At 35.3% G+C, this 16,104-nt stretch overlaps 1 protein-coding gene across 2 annotated transcripts in view; it reads left to right on the forward strand.

The window, feature by feature from the left end:
• The window catches only part of CDH8 (cadherin 8), a 151,493-nt gene that overhangs the window by 43,765 nt on the left and 91,624 nt on the right, over positions 1–16,104 (forward strand). For both annotated transcript variants that reach the window (XM_074912950.1, XM_074912951.1), the window contains exon 4: positions 10,998–11,292. In XM_074912950.1, coding sequence (XP_074769051.1) covers positions 10,998–11,292 — 295 coding nt within the window. The remainder of the gene's footprint in view (positions 1–10,997; positions 11,293–16,104) is intronic.

Here is a 16,104-nt window from a genome sequence, read left to right on the forward strand (position 1 = left end):
AAAATATTCCATTTCCTATGTCCTGAGTAAATGTGAAAAGGCAGCTTTACTGACTTGATAAATAATCTCAAATATTTTACTTTACTTCAGGGTCTTGCTACTTTTGACGCTTTATTATCTCACGTCAGATAATTGTTAATCTCATTATTTATCTAGTTTGTATGAAAGTCAGTTACACCTGGTCTATTAGTTATCAGAAAAGTATTAAAAATAAACTTGTAAGCTAGTGGTAAAATCTGAATTTAATTGGAGTCATAATAGGAATTAATAACTAGATGTCAGTTGTGATTCTTTTTTTTCTTTTTGGAGAGGTGTCTTTGGTTCCATATCTTTCTTTTTTCTGTATCTTTTTTTGTCTGGTGTCCCTTGAAATTTGAGACAGAGACTCCTACTGAGTTGTTGGATATTAGATCCTAAAACCATTCACATTAAAAAAAAAAAAAAAAAAAAAAATCTCAGGACCAGAAATTTATACAAGAATTTAGCCCCATTTTTTTCCATGAGTTTGCTATACTGAATCCATAGGTGGTAATTGTAGAACTTCTTAGAAACTAATTTCTAAAATCATATTCTGTGTTCATTCTTCCTTGTCTCTTTTCAGAAAAAAGGAAGGGATAAAAAAGCCATTTGATATTTCACCATAAGCAGAGGACAGTGAAGTAAGCCCAGTGAAGGCTGCAGCACACTGTATAACAGAGCAAGGACCAAGGTCAACAAGGACCTCTATGTGTTATTGTAATACAAGTAATTAATAATCATTATTTATAGATGAGTACTGACTCTGCAGTTGTCAGCTGTCCAGCTAGCCAGCTGTCATTTGGTTCTCTCAGTAGATTTCCTTCTGGTAAACAGAAATGTACATAAGATATTTGGATTTTATGTCATTCTTATATCTAGGATATCATTTGGATAACTTAAAAAATTCAGTTCTCATTATTGTACTTCTTTCTCATATTTTAAAAGTTTCTCATATTTTTAATTTTTTTTTTTTTTTTAATGAACCCTTCCAACAGGTACCTGAACTCATTTTATTAGAGAAACCTCAGCAGAGTCCTTGGAGATCTTCAAGGATCTCTATGCAGCTGTTTCCTTCCCTTGCTCTTTTTAATGGCCATTACATTCTCTAGTGGTCAACCTAATAATCGGGTCTTTGAAGGAGGAGGAATACACTTATTTGAAAAGAGGTCCTGAGAAATCATAATTTTTCTTTGCCTTTTAACTTCTGCTACGCAGAACCCTAAAAGATACTAGTGCAGAATAGCTGGTTGCCTGTCCTTTCTAAGAATGAGTATAGTGTGAACCCCAGATGGGGATTTAGCTGTTCTGTGCTCAAAGAGTGATATGAGCACTACCAAGCTTGTGTGGGTAGAGAAAACTGACAGTGATTCAACCATCATTAAATTAGTACAGATGTCTCCTGCAGCCTCCCACAGTAGTCTTCACCATGAGCTCAGACGACTTGGATAAAGGTCTAGACTAAATCATTGCTAAGTCTGTATGGATTCTGGCTTGTTTGAGATTGACATATGTTACACACTTACAGCTTTTGTGATACTGATTTGTATACAATTTGTCTGTATTCATTCTGATGGGACATTGACCCCAAATTTGAATGTTTTGAGTCACAGGTAGGATAGGTGTTTACAGCAAATGACATAAATAGTCCAAACGGTGCCCACACTTATAATCATAGCACTGCTATTTTTTCCTCCTTGGAAACAGGTTAGGTTGTCTGATGTGCCAAAGAAAGTGATAATTGTCACTGAGAGTTGAGTTTCCATATGTACTGAGAAGGGAACTGCAGGACTCAATACAAGTTGCTAGAGAATCAGAGGTAATACATTACTAAATATCAGATGTTGCTGGAGTGGGCACAGTTGTTTGTTTCTGCATACTTAACATTGTCTGTGTGGAATGGTTTGTGTACTCCTCTCCTCTGTCAATTCTTCCAGAAAAGCATTAACAAAGGCAGAAGCTATGATCTATCTCTAGTGGTTTAAAAATATTTCAAATTTAATGGTATTGCAAATTGATCGCATTATGAGAGACATAACCTTTGTAAGTCAGTTAGTAAGAAGTTCACAGGACTGCATGACTTAGTGGAAATGCATGGGAAATTACATTAGGAAGCTTTGAAAACCACACAAGTAATGTGGCAATTCATTCCCTCTGAAACTGCATGAAATCATAATAACTAGTTTCAACCAGGTTCTTCTGAATAACTTACAATTCTGCATGAGTTATCCCTAATAAATGTCTAACTGCAAGAAAAGGGGGAAAATAATTAAATTATCCTCATGTTGTATCTATTTATTCTGATGTACGACACTGATGTTACTATGTAACTCCAAACATAGTAACTGAAGAACTAATGTTTTGTTTGACATCTCATAAGAAATTTGCTTTGTAGCATTTCCTAGCTGTGTTAATTTTCACAGTCCAAATACCTTGACAAATATTTTTAGTTAAAAAAAAATTTATACTGTATTCATGTGCACAGTTCGCAGGTTAGTGTAAGTACACCAAAATAAGTTATCATTTGTAAGCAGATAGTTTATATGTAAATACTCACAATTTAATTTTTCAGTTCTTTATTTCACTCAGTTACCTTCTCAACAGTTTTCAATTTTATCTCAAAGCTGGCTGGAGAACTGATGTTTATATTTCTGCACTGTAGATGTGTTTGACAGCCAATTGCTAGAAAAGCTTTCTATTTGCACTGCCAGCTTTACACATTATGTGGTTTTAGACAGTACTTACTTCTCTATGTTCAGACACTGAAGTATGCTAAGCAGTCATCTTAAGTTTGAAGAATTACCTTCAAAAAAAGGTATTTTAGTGCCTTCAGGTTTGTTTTATTAAATATTATTAAATAACAGAATGCATACTGCATGGATTTGAAATTCTTTCGAGAAGGAAGATACGTTAAATATGTTATCACTGGGATCCTCCTAATCATTGTGAGAAAAGCATGATCAGAAGCCAGGGTGCTGAAAGCAGCAGAAAGCAGAGCCTTTAAGGATTGTTAATTCATGGCAACTTAAATATGCTTAAATAAATAGAAATATCCTGTCACCTTTGACCATGCTGGCCTATTGTACTTTTTTCTCCCTTTGCTGATCTAGGCTATAGCTTGTCTAGTTTGACAGGTTTTGTAAGCAGCCTTCAAATTACTGCTGTGGATATGTAGTGATTAACTTTTTTATTCCTCTTCTGCAACCCTAAGTGTATGTATTATAAGATATTGCTCTGACATTCACTTGAGAAAATCATTTGAAAAACACAAAGAGGTCTTAGTGCTCAAGTGCAACATACTCTGTGCCTGAGAATGAAGTCTAGCAAGTTATAATAAGCTTTTAAAGAGGAAAGAAAAAATACAGCTCAAACAACATGGAAGAAAAGCTCAGAACAGTGTGGATAAGATGATGATGATTAAAAGAACAAAAGAGGTCAATCTGGTATATAGGAACTGCCGAACTTCTGGCCAGCATGTTGAATGGGAAATTCCCCTGGCTTGTGGTTTTTTTACAGCCTTCCTTGTCTTTTGTCTGTGTTGAGGAAGGAGCAGCAAGACGGACTCTGCTGGCAGTAGAAATTGACAGCCAAAAGGGAACAGTCTTCTGAAGTCATCTTTGGAGACTTCACACAATCTTACAGGTAGTAGAAACTACAGCATAGCTCGTGCCCAAAACTGACAAGGTGGAGGAGGGAGTAAATGGCTTTACTGCTGTTTCACTGAGTTGGGAAAAGAGTGACAAGTGCAGGAGGCACTGTTAATTATAATGCCTGAAGCATTGGAATTGTTAATATAAGTGCTTGACCCCAAACAGTAGGAGATGACAGATGGATACTTTTTTTCCCCATAAAGACACAGAAGAGGGAATATGTTTTACAAGTCTAAAACTGCATGCATTTTTTGAGGCTCTCTATACCCAGCTTTCATATCTCCTGTGGTGAACCACAGTACACTATAGATGAGATAATAGAGAAGATTCCTCTTTGGCAATATGACACAATTTCATTGCATGTTTCTAAGTACCAGAAACAGTTGGGTTAAAAAAAAAATCAAGACCTTTTTACAGGAGTGGTGTCTGCTGGAACAGGAGAAAGGAACAGCAGTCTGGGTTCAGAAATAGTTACATGAACTCCAAGCTAGGCAGAAAGCCAACTACAAAAAGGTGCCAGCCATCTGAGGCCACTTGACACAGGACACTTGGGCGTTAAATAGCTGCAGAAAGCAATGACTAAAGGCAGCAGTCCAAGCTGCGGTGGGACACAGGTCACATGTGGTGGCAGTGTTCTCAGGACAGAAGGGAAGACAGATGGTATTCCCAAATGGAAAGGGCCAAGGCCAGAACTAGGAAAACAGAAAGCTTTAGCTATCATCTGGCTTAACATAAGGATTCAGAAGAAGTAAGGTATGTAAGAAATACATACAGAAAAATCAACCTGAGACCCTGCTTTGCAATGAAGATAGCAAAGAGTAGAAACAAATTACTTTGTTGCCATCACAACCACTGAAGATGAACATGTGATCATGGATTTAGGGAAGACTTTGCATCTGGGGGTATGGTTTTCTGCCTCTTAGGGAGTTCCCCTGACAGGGGGAACAACTTCTGTGAAACAACACCAGCAATACCTTAACAGTTCTAATTAAAAATTACTACTCTGATTAACTGGAGATAAAGGTGTAGAGTTGTTTAGAAATGGCTTGCATAGTCGTACGTTCTGGAAGTTTTTTCCTAATACGGATCTTTGTGAGACTCACCGTGGGTTTATCTCTTCCTCTGTACCTTCCATCTGTAAAAACAAGTATAGCTATCTTTTTTTTTTCTCCCCAGACATTTTTGATTCATCCTGGTGAGGAAGGCAATACATGACATGTACAGAAAGGACCAGTGGTGCTCTAACCAGGAAGGACTCAAGAATGTGACTGAATCTTGAGATGAGGTCTTTTCTTGCATCAGTTGGTCATAATCAGTGAATTAGAACAAGCAGATTGTCTTGTCTCCAGTTTTTTAAACGGTTCACTCTAGTGTATTATAAAATGATACCAAAAGGTAAGCAATGAAAAGCAGTTTGTGCACAGTTGCAGTATGAATATAAACAGAGACAAAATTAGCAAATCAAATAGAATAAAAAAGCAGTAGCAAAGAATAAACAGAAACATAAAAGAAACCATCTGGAATCAAAGATACTCAGATGACATGGTAGGAAACTGAGGCAGACAAAAGCAAAGATTACTCTCTTAAATGAAAGTGTTAGGGATATTATTGCTTTAATTCTCTTTGTATGTGGTTATGAAGCTGCAGCTGAGAAGTGTGAGCAGTAATGTCTTTTGACAGTTACTCCAGAGGCTTCAAGTTACATGATTCTTGTATCTTAAATGAAACCTTTGTCATCCATGGACATGTCTGTTTCCTTTCTGAAAGTGTTCCAAGTACTGACATTACATCAGGTGAATCAAGTGTGTGCCCCAATTTGTCATTACCCTGAATAATAATGCAGAATATTTGGTTTTCCTCTTCCCCATTGTGCAGATATAATTCCCATTACTAAAGATGGGATCAGCCTATCCATAGAGAAAATGAAAGATTCTATTAAATTGAAATTAAGTTCACTTTATTAATTCTGTGTTGTGTGCAAATTAATTGAATCTAGCTATAATAGCTTAATTATCAATGACTTTTCAAACCGTGGGTCATAAGTAAACGTGCTTACTGTCCATTATGTGTCAGAGCACATCAACAATACACACTGATATCTTCTGTAACACCTAATAATGTTCATATTTTTAGAAAAAGTAACCCTGCAGTCACATGCAGAAAGAAACACAAGATGAGTAAGGTGCATTACAATTTTTGAAGGCATTGATATATATAAATGATTGTAAAAGTCACTAAAATCCTCCCATGCTTTCACAGAATGTGCTAGCACTTCTTAAAACACAGCACTTTTGGAAAAGAATCATAAAATCTGAAAATTCTGTCTCAAGTTCATTAAATGGAGTCTACCACATAAATGAGGAATTCTATTGCAAGACATAGGTAAAAAATAGAAGAATCTGAAGCATTAGGATAGCAGTGTGTGTGTGTGTGTGCGTGTGTATTTGCGTAACATCAGGTGAAAATCAGTTATGCAGTAGTTAATGCCTTAAAAAAGATTCCATAGATAGGAAGAAGAAGAAGAATACAAATTTTAAAATGAAGTTTTAAGGGCAGATTATGCATTTTCCCTTGAAACAAGTAAGGGGTAATTCCCTTGTAATTACACAAGGATGAAATAATTACTTTCTAACAAACTCAAATAAAAACTTGACTACATAAAGCCGCCTTCTTTTTTCTTAATTAAAAATGTCCAGGAGCATTTTCATAATATGTAGATTTCTCCCCTCTTGTGAATTATTGATATATTTATGCTTTTTTACTAATATGAGGAAATTGGGGTTACAGATTCTCCCATTGATGATGCATCGCATTATGGGCTAGTCTGTATCAAGTTGTGCATCAACAACACACCTGGGGAGGACTTGAAGTGCGCAATCCTACTACAAAGGCCAGTCAACAGCTTTCTGCTAATTCTGGGTATGGACCAGACCCAAGTGCATTATGTACTTTCCTGATGGTGAACACATGGCTTGAACATGGAAGTCATTGTGCTGAGCAAGCTGTTGTTTTGACTACCAATGATTTGCCAGGTAGCTGACTGAGAGCAGGTGAGACAGTTTCCATCTGCAGAAGAGACTCATAAATCTCTCTGTGTACTCAGAATTGCAAAAGAACTTCACAAACCTAGCTTGGAGCTCCTGCAGCTTTCGTCCATACATTAAGTTGTTGGGTGCATATGCAGTTTTGAACCAAGTATCTGTTAGGAAAATGCAGCTAAAAATATGGTGATTCAATGGAACAGGAGAATTTAATACCAGTAACGTGCTCGTGTATTTGTTTTTTTACTACAGAGTAGTACTTATACATCTACAGAATATAAAGGCTCTTTGAGTGTTTCATCTCTGCAGTTTCTCTTGCACTGATTGTAATTACGCATGTTTATAATGTATGTACATGGGAGACTATAAATATATGTTATATATTTGAATAGTGTGTTGGCAATACTTTTAGATATGCATTCATTATTAGTGAAAATTATGTTAGTTTTGTGGAAGCACACTGTGTGCGCTGTTACTATTAATACTGGCTTCATTGATTATTATCTGTATTATAACATAGAATAGCAAAGGAATTAATAATGATTAGAAACTGCAGTGTTCACAGGATTCATTTTGAATGAAGTTCATTTTTTAGGAATGGGCCTCTGCTGATGCTGCATGGGAGTCATTAGTAGGGTATTAGTACAGGGCACCTGCACCACCATTAAAACTAGGAGAGGATCCAAAACTTCTCCCGTTGCCATAAATCCAGGCACAAAATGTGTGATGGGGTTGCATCCACTATTTGAAGGGGGGAGCAGGGCAGTGATGGAAGAAAAAAATTTCACTTCCTTTGAAGTCTAATTAACTGAATCTCACATGAAGGAAGTGAGTTTGACTCGCTCTGAACATAATTAAGTTTTCCAGTAAACATGCTCCTCTGTTTTGGGATGCTGTCTAGTAGTGGGACATAGGGGCTAGCTATAAATGTCTTCTTTTTTAGATAGAAAGTCTTGTTACATTTCTTGATATTGCTCAGAAAAATAAGAGGTCAGCTTTCAAGCCCAAGCACAACAAATAAAGCTATGGGTGTGGAAAACAGTTTTACATTTACAACATTTGTGAGGTTTTTTCAACAGAAACTGATATTCATTTATCATATTCATTATTCCTCTTTATCATTCACCTAGACCCTATATAATTATGTGTTTAATGATCTTTAACCTTCACATGAACACAGCTTGCTGAAGCTTGACGATTGCTGTAAATTATCATTCACATCTGGTAGGAAGAGAGGAAATATTACTTGTAAAAAAATATTATGTTTTCTGGCTTCGAATTGAACTTCAGTTCTCTGATTTAACTTTGGAAATAGAGGATGGTGTTTTAATCCTAAATCCAAACAATGAAATTGTCTTGGAAAAATGGCTCTTCCATAGGTCATTTATTATAATATTTTGATACTAGGGTGTAATAACGTCAAAACCTAGAAAAGATATTTTAATCAATCACCCTAGATGCTCACCATAAAAAGTACATACGATTTCAGTAAATGCTATATTTATGGCTTGTTTTTTTTATTGAAGGCCTAAAAAAACATTACTATCAATTTTCCCACTATTAATCTTTGAGTAAAAACCTGATCTTCTGCTAATCAGATTTCCGATTTTGAGATTATAAAATGCTTTTAGCTCTTTCACTTTTTGTTCAGTGTTTAGCCCTTCATTTAATAGTGTTTTAAATAGAAATATCTTTTTCCTTCTTTTGAAACAAAAGACTTTTAACTTATTAGAAGAAACAATTAATAGTAATCATAGACTTTTTTTTTTCATTTAACTGTTGATATCATACTAGTACTACAAAGGTTTTATAGCTCTACATTAATTTATACCAGAACTGATTTATGAACCATAACTTCTGATAAATAATATGGGTAAAACATACTGAAGATTACACTGACAGCCTCTCTTTCTTATTAGCAAATAGCAAATCAAAGAATCTTTGCACATTCTCAAATATCTGTGTGGGATATCTAGTTTATCCAGCCAGTGCCGCCTTAGAAATTCAGATTATAGTTTTTCACTGTAAGGCTTTGTGTAGCTGGGTAAACTGAGATGTTCCCAATTGCTTTGCTGAGTTGTGTGTGTCCAGACAATGTTGTGATATGACGTCACTGTAATTTAGCTGTGAATATTCTGCCAAAACCTTCATATGAAATGTTAATAATGTATAGATTTTATTCAGGGGCCAAACAGATGCTTAAAGTATAAACAATCTGTTTAAAATACAAGCAGACTCTGGATTGATCTTGACAGGCTCTGGGACCCTGAAAATAATTTTTTATGTTGCTCACACCTAGACTGAGTATAATCCTGCTCGTAAGGACAGTAATCTTTAAAACAAACAAACAAACAAACAAAAAGTTGTATTAACATGTCTTACTGAGCAGACAAAACTGCAGTACCAACCAACAGGGGAGTGCTGCTAAATTAACATAATGTAAATTATGCTGATTGTTCTCAAGTAAAAGCTCATAGCAACTGCAAAAAGAAAAACAGTTTTTTGGGAAAAGGACTCAGCTGTTTCTGGATGTCTCTGTGTATGTTCATGTGGGTTGGCTAGGAAGAGTGAACTGGATTGAGTCATTCATATTCACAGACAGTTAAAGTGCTTTTAAAAAGTTGTTAGAACAATGGTTTGGTAATAGCTGGTGCGGTAATAATGTGCTGTCCAGCAAAACACAGAGGATGAAGTTACACCTCTTGTAGTCAGTGGGAGTTCTGCTATTGTTGCAGAGCAGAGAATAGGCTGGTGGCCCAGGATTTTGTATGTATAATAAACCAGATCAACTGGAAAATCAGACCAGACTGCTGTTGTCTGCTGTGCTCACTGCAACAATTTGAGATTCCTTTTTTGTAAGGTGCTGTTAACGAGTTTTCTAAGCTCTTCTTCCTGAACGGCTAATTTGCAGATATAGCTGTATGTGCCCAATTATCTACTGAAGAACCTGCAGAGCCTACTCGTGGTATGACATAAAAATCTCCTTGTGGCTCCACTAGCCAGTGTTACAAGGCTTTTTTTCACACCTATTTTAATATCCTGATACAGTTTCTTATATCAAATGACAATGCTGTCCAGCCCTAGCAACCACTGCTGTCAATTGAAGAGTAAAGTGCATACCAGCAACAATTTCTGTTGAACTGTTTGCACAAAAATGAGCAAATAGGAACAAGTCTAGTAGTAGTAGTTGTAAGTCATGTTGCAGCTAACCTAAACAGGTTGTACATATTTCCTTCAGACTATCTTTTGTGAGGCAGAGATAAATAATACAAAATAATAATAAATACATTTTTAATGACTTGTTATTCACTTTTCTTATTGTTCTTTCTGAGTATGTTAGATTTAACAACAAATAGAATTTAAAGCGCTGTTAACTGTATAACTAAGATATCCTATATTTTTTAATGTGTTGATACTAATACATATGGTCCATGAATTGGTGCACTTGCCCTCACAAATTAAAAATTATTGGAGATAATCTGATATTTAGTACTTGGCTCTGAGCCTACAAAAAAATAAGTGGAAGTCATTTGTCTCCAGAGTTCTTCAGTTCAGGCTTTTAATTAACAAAAAAAACATAGAAATTAAAGAAGAAAACCTAGTTTTCCCATACAGTTTCAGATTATTATAATCCTAACTTGTTTTTTGCAAAGTCAAGTATAATCTAAATGTTATTTTTTCTAATGGAGCATTGAGGAGAATGTGAAGATATGTTTAAGGGTTCTTATATTTCTGAAAACTTGGTTTAACAAAGCTTTCTTTCAGGGGAAATACATTTAGAATAAAGATCTTAGAACCTTCTAAATTCTGCTGGGTTATGATATGGTTCTAAATTTCAGTGAATGCTGTCCATTACAACACTTACATAGGTGCAAGTGTTCAGACATTTTCAGCCACCTGAAAATAAAAGTAATAACTAAAAGAACTAGATTAAAATAGATATTATTGTTAATCCTTCATTCACCCTTTGATCTAATAGGTTAAGGACATTTTGTGATGTTCATTTTGGCTGATAATAGTTCTGAAGACATTTACATTTTAGAACAGGGACTTAAAATATATATAACATCTGCTTTTTAAATAGAAAGTCTAATTATGCCTATGATTACATTCACTTTTGATTAGCATGCATACAAATCCCTACTCTCCTTGTGTATTCAAACTGAGGTGTGGAACACTGGTGCTAAGATTAAGGTACAAAAGAATAGCTTGACAAAATTATGGTTAGACCAATGGGAAAAAAATTCTGACTGTAATTTTTGTCACTAAAATGCTTTTATTTTCCTTTCAGTTACACACAGACCTGGATCCTGGCAGCAGCAAAATCAAGTATATCCTGTCAGGAGATGGAGCTGGAACCATCTTTGTGATCAATGACAAGACTGGAGACATTCATGCGATGAAAAGGCTTGACCGCGAGGAAAAAGCTGAATACACTCTAACAGCTCAAGCAGTCGACAGGGACACAAACCAACCTCTGGAGCCTCCTTCAGAATTCATTATTAAGGTTCAAGACATCAATGACAATGCCCCAGAGTTTGTTGATGGCCCATATCATGCCACAGTTCCAGAAATGTCTGTTGTAGGTATGTATGTCTGAACATCGACGAACTTTGGTTACTTACAATTTCAACTGTGCCAGTATGCCATTGAATTGTTAATGAATAATAAGATATTTATTATGTTGTTAGCATTAATTTGCATATTTTCAAATCTCTTCTTGGCCAAAGCTTTTTTCTGCAGTGCAATATTAGGGTCCCTTAGTAGTAAGAAAATGACTAACAGATGTATTAATGTGTCTTTCTTTGTCCAACAACACTTTAACGGGCTAAATTTATATTCCCCTTATGACACTGCAGTTAGAGTATTGTTATTGAGAAGGATTTATCAAGATTTGTTCCAACATGACACTCTAATCCTACTGATATTTTGTTGATGTTTAATTATCTGTTTGTGTATTTTCATACACAGATGTAGCACTTGCAGTATGTTGATACATACTTATTTGTTTTCCTCTAAGTGCAACTATAATCATCCAAATACATTGAAATGAAAGATGGTGTGTCTGGGAATTGATGGTTAGGCTATAGAGTGGACTTAACCAATTAGCCATAGGATTTGCGCAGGAGGTGGAAGGGGAAAACAGAAAGCTGTGGAAAAATCTGGTGAAAAGGGAAATTAACTCTGTGAAAGGGAGAAAAAGAAAGGAGTAGGGAATAATCTTCTTAAATGCATTTTACTTATATTTATTCATTTTGTTGGATTAATGTGAATCTGTTTCCTCATGGGTTAATATATTAGATATTTTTTTTTCCATAGTCTATCCCTTGCTCTGTATTTGCAAATGTAAGTATGTACTTACAGATGTACATATATATGTATTCGGGTCCGCAGGTTGTCAGTCCCTACTGATACATGCATATGAAGTGCAGGTGATATTTAGCTGTCACTAAATCAAAAGGGAAGCAAACCCATCAAACCAAAAGAGTCAATTTCAGGGTAATATAAGAATTCAGTGTAAGCAAAGACATCAAAATCTGGCCATGAAATGAAGAGTAAATTCTAATGTTTTCTAGTATATTGAGGATAATGTGCTTTTCAGCTATTTGTCTACATCTGTCAAAGCAAGATAATTGAAGGAGTGCCAAGGCACTTGGTAAAATAACACAGTGCCCTATCAGAAAGTTTCAAAAACACCATTCTGTCTCATTTAGTTACAAAAGGAGGAATGTGAGGAGCCAGAACCATCCCCTCACTCACTTTCAGTACAATGAGTTGTACCAGGTCATTTTCAAATGTAAGTTGGTGTGCTGACTAGATGGTGATACCTGAAGCTTCATTTTTTTTTGTCAACACTTCTCCAACAGATTTTCATATCTTGGTTGCATTGAATTGCTTGTGGTGAAAGAAATATGTGAATTTTCAAGTCTGCATGTCAGTTCTTTTACCATAACATAGGTTTAATTTGTTAAGTTACTTTTAATTATACAGCAGCCCAAACATAATATGAACCTACTTTCAGATGATATTTTTGCCAAGCTTCAGGCAAGAAAATGGCTTAATTAAGTAAAATAAATTTTAAAAATAAAAAATAAAAAGAAAGGAGGGAGTAGGAGGAGGAGGAAGGGAAATTGAAGGCAGTTAATCCTTATTTGAATGGGTCTTGTTTGGTATTCTAGGAAAGAAAAGAGAAGATATATGCAGACAAGATGGTTTGTGATCAGAAAGGCTACTATAAAAATAATTTATATCTCTGTATATGAGCAATATCTATAATTCTTAATGTAGACATGGCCCCTATCCAAAGAGGGAAAGTTGAGTTTGAGAACGCTACTCCTTTACTAATGTTGCTATTACTATTTCCTTCTGTCTTCCTATTTTAACCCACAGGTAGAAACATCAACAGCTGTACTAAATGATCCTCTGTAAATTATTTTAATTTTCTTTAAGTTTTGTTAGTCCTCTTAAAATTACTTAACTCCTTTATAATGTTTGTAAGAAAACTGTTTTCTTTCAGAGTTCAAGGAACTTTTTTTTTTTTTTTACACACTAAGAGTATTTCACTTCCATTATCCACTTACTTAATTCCCCTTAAAGAGATCTCCACCCACTGCTAATTTCAGCGTTGACATTTCTACAACACAGTCATTACTAGGCAGTGTTCTTATTCAGGGTAAAACAAAGTTCTACTAAACCTCTTCTTTCCTCAAAATGCTTATACCAATACTGACTGCTCTGAAACAGAATAGGAACTCATGCTATATATATAGCACTTATGTAATGAGGATGCAGTACAAGGCATTTTATTTTTGGACCTCTGTGGAAAGTAATGCATAAACCACAGATGAATGCATTAACCTTTCATTATTCTGTAATGTAATGTTGAGGTTCTAACACAATGCAGTTTTTCTGGTAGGTACATTACAGACTGCTCCTATGTTCCTTGCTGTAAGAGATGTATTATATGAATGTCAGTAGGTTTTTTTGCATGACTACCTAGAACATGAATGATACACTATGGGGGTGTGAAAACTGCAAACTGTACATGCAAACTTTCTGTATGTGATACGTATGAATGTGTGTGTATGCCAATATATGAGATTATCACATGTATATGGCCACAATCTAGCCTGTTTGATTTTTATGTTATATATCAGTGGTATCTGGAAAATCCTGCTTCCCTACTAAAACAAAAGAAAAAGGATTTGCATGTTTTCCTCCCCGTTGCTTGATGCAGAAACAATTAGGATTACACTGTGTTATCTCTGATAGGAATGATGCTCACTTTTCAGCTGTCTTCACAGAACGCACACCCACACACGTACTGAGTGGTGTGTATCGTCACTGTGTTCAGAGCTATTTTGAAATAATTTATTTCTCTTTGAGGAAAGAGAGAAGCACATTCCAGAAAAAGTTTTGAGAACTAAACTTAATTTTTTCTTTATATCATCCTTGTGTTCCTTTTTTTTTTTTTATGTAATTCCTATATAATCTAACATAGTAAACCTTGTTCCCCGACTCCAAAAGAAAGAATTTGCTTGTGAAAGCTGATAGTGTATATGGAGAATATGTTCTTTGCTGAAACTGATCACTTTAATCTTTTAATTCCAATATTAATTTTCTTAAGGAATTAAAGATCAAAAAATATAATCTGTGGAATCACTTCATTGTAACAGTATTGCATTTCACAAATAGGAAATAATTTGTCTGTAATTCTTGTTTAATCACTTTTAGATGTAAAGGGACACTGGGAATGAAGCCTGGTTAAAACCTTTTAAAAGGAGATTGAGCTAAGCTTCCGTGAGGAAGAACCCCTTGACTATGGGGTTTTTTTCCCATTTGTCTATGAGGCCTGTATATATGTCTGCAATGAAGATAGCATATTATGTAAATGAATGAGCAATCTTAGAAGATCCACAAGGGTAACTGGAACTGGTCCTGTAGTTTATTTAAAGAAAAGGGAAAAAAAAAAAACAAACCCAAGAAACCCACCCCTGAGAAAAAAAACCTACCACCCCCCTGGAGTATGCTCTGTTTCTGTGTTGGCTTCTCAGCTATGAACAGATTCATGAATTCCCTGAAAGCATGCTGCAGAGGTGATAATGGGAGAACAAGTGGATATTGTCTCCCAATAGTATAGTTTTGGGATCTTTTTTTTCAGGAGAGGAATGAGGAGTGAAATTTCTTGATTTTGTTCTCAGTGAAGCCAAGAGTGTTTAGACAGCTAGTGTCATGTTGAAAGACAGAAGACGACAGAAGTAGAGTGACAAATGTGTTGGTGAAATAAAAAAGGACACAGATGGGAAAAGAACAAAAGCCATAAGGGAAGAGTATTCTCTCATAGTTTGCCTGAATTAAGGTAAACAGACAAACTTTAATAATCTCCAAATATTAAGAATTCCCCTGACACTTATTAAATACCCCATCTTAAAATACATACATTGGAATTCAGTCTGCCATTGCTCTAGAAATACTTTGCCTTTAACACTTGAAAATACTAACAGTGTGAAAAAGCCTAGATTAATATTTTTGTCCTTAAGTGCTTCCATGAAAACTATTTACTGGGGGAAAAAGGTCTTTATTAGAGAGGATTTAGACTTTCAGTTGAGTCAGAATATCAATTTCCAATTTTGGCACTAGCACATCTGCTTAGCAATGCTTTCCTTTGGATCGGAGTTTGCCCTTGATTACACCACTGTAAATAAGAAATCATTCAATCTTTTTGGTTTTTTTCCCCCCAAACCAGAACAGTTATTTAGTACAGCCATGTATAGTGGAAGTACGCTGTACGCAGTGTAGCTTTTCTTCACAGTTCTCTGAAATATTTTAGTTCTCTTCCAGTTACAAATTGTTTGCAGAAGGACAAAATCTGCTGAATATGAAATCAACATGCAATGTCTGATATGAATAGTGATAAAATAACTTGATGAATTAGAAAGTTGCGATAAAAACCTGACCTGAAATGTTATCAAGATCAACCACGCTGTGTTACTGTTTTGTTTTGGTTTTTTTTCCTATGTATTCATTGATTTTTAAGGCACTGAGCACGACTGTTAAATCAATGATAGTTTGTCACAAAATTGTAGAGTAAAAGGACTATATTACTGGGGTCAACTACAAATTAGCCCAAAGGGTAAATGCAAAGGGAGTGCAAAAGCTAAGGAAAAAAACCAGCAGATGTTGTAAAATATGGCAACAATGTAACAGCTGTTAGAAAATGTATATCTTCGTGTTGTCTTGTTCCTCTACTTGTTCATTTTGTGCATAATCAAATTCACTAGCTGTGGTACTGAAGAGCGTATTACGTGAGAGATTTATTTAGTGAGTGTGCATGTGTTTAAAGTCTTCTGTATATTCTGCGTGACTGAGACATAGTTCTAAAAGCAAAATCCTAAGTA

Source organism: Athene noctua, chromosome 9 (assembly GCF_965140245.1).
Source record: "Athene noctua chromosome 9, bAthNoc1.hap1.1, whole genome shotgun sequence".
Taxonomy (NCBI): Eukaryota; Metazoa; Chordata; class Aves; order Strigiformes; family Strigidae; genus Athene; species Athene noctua.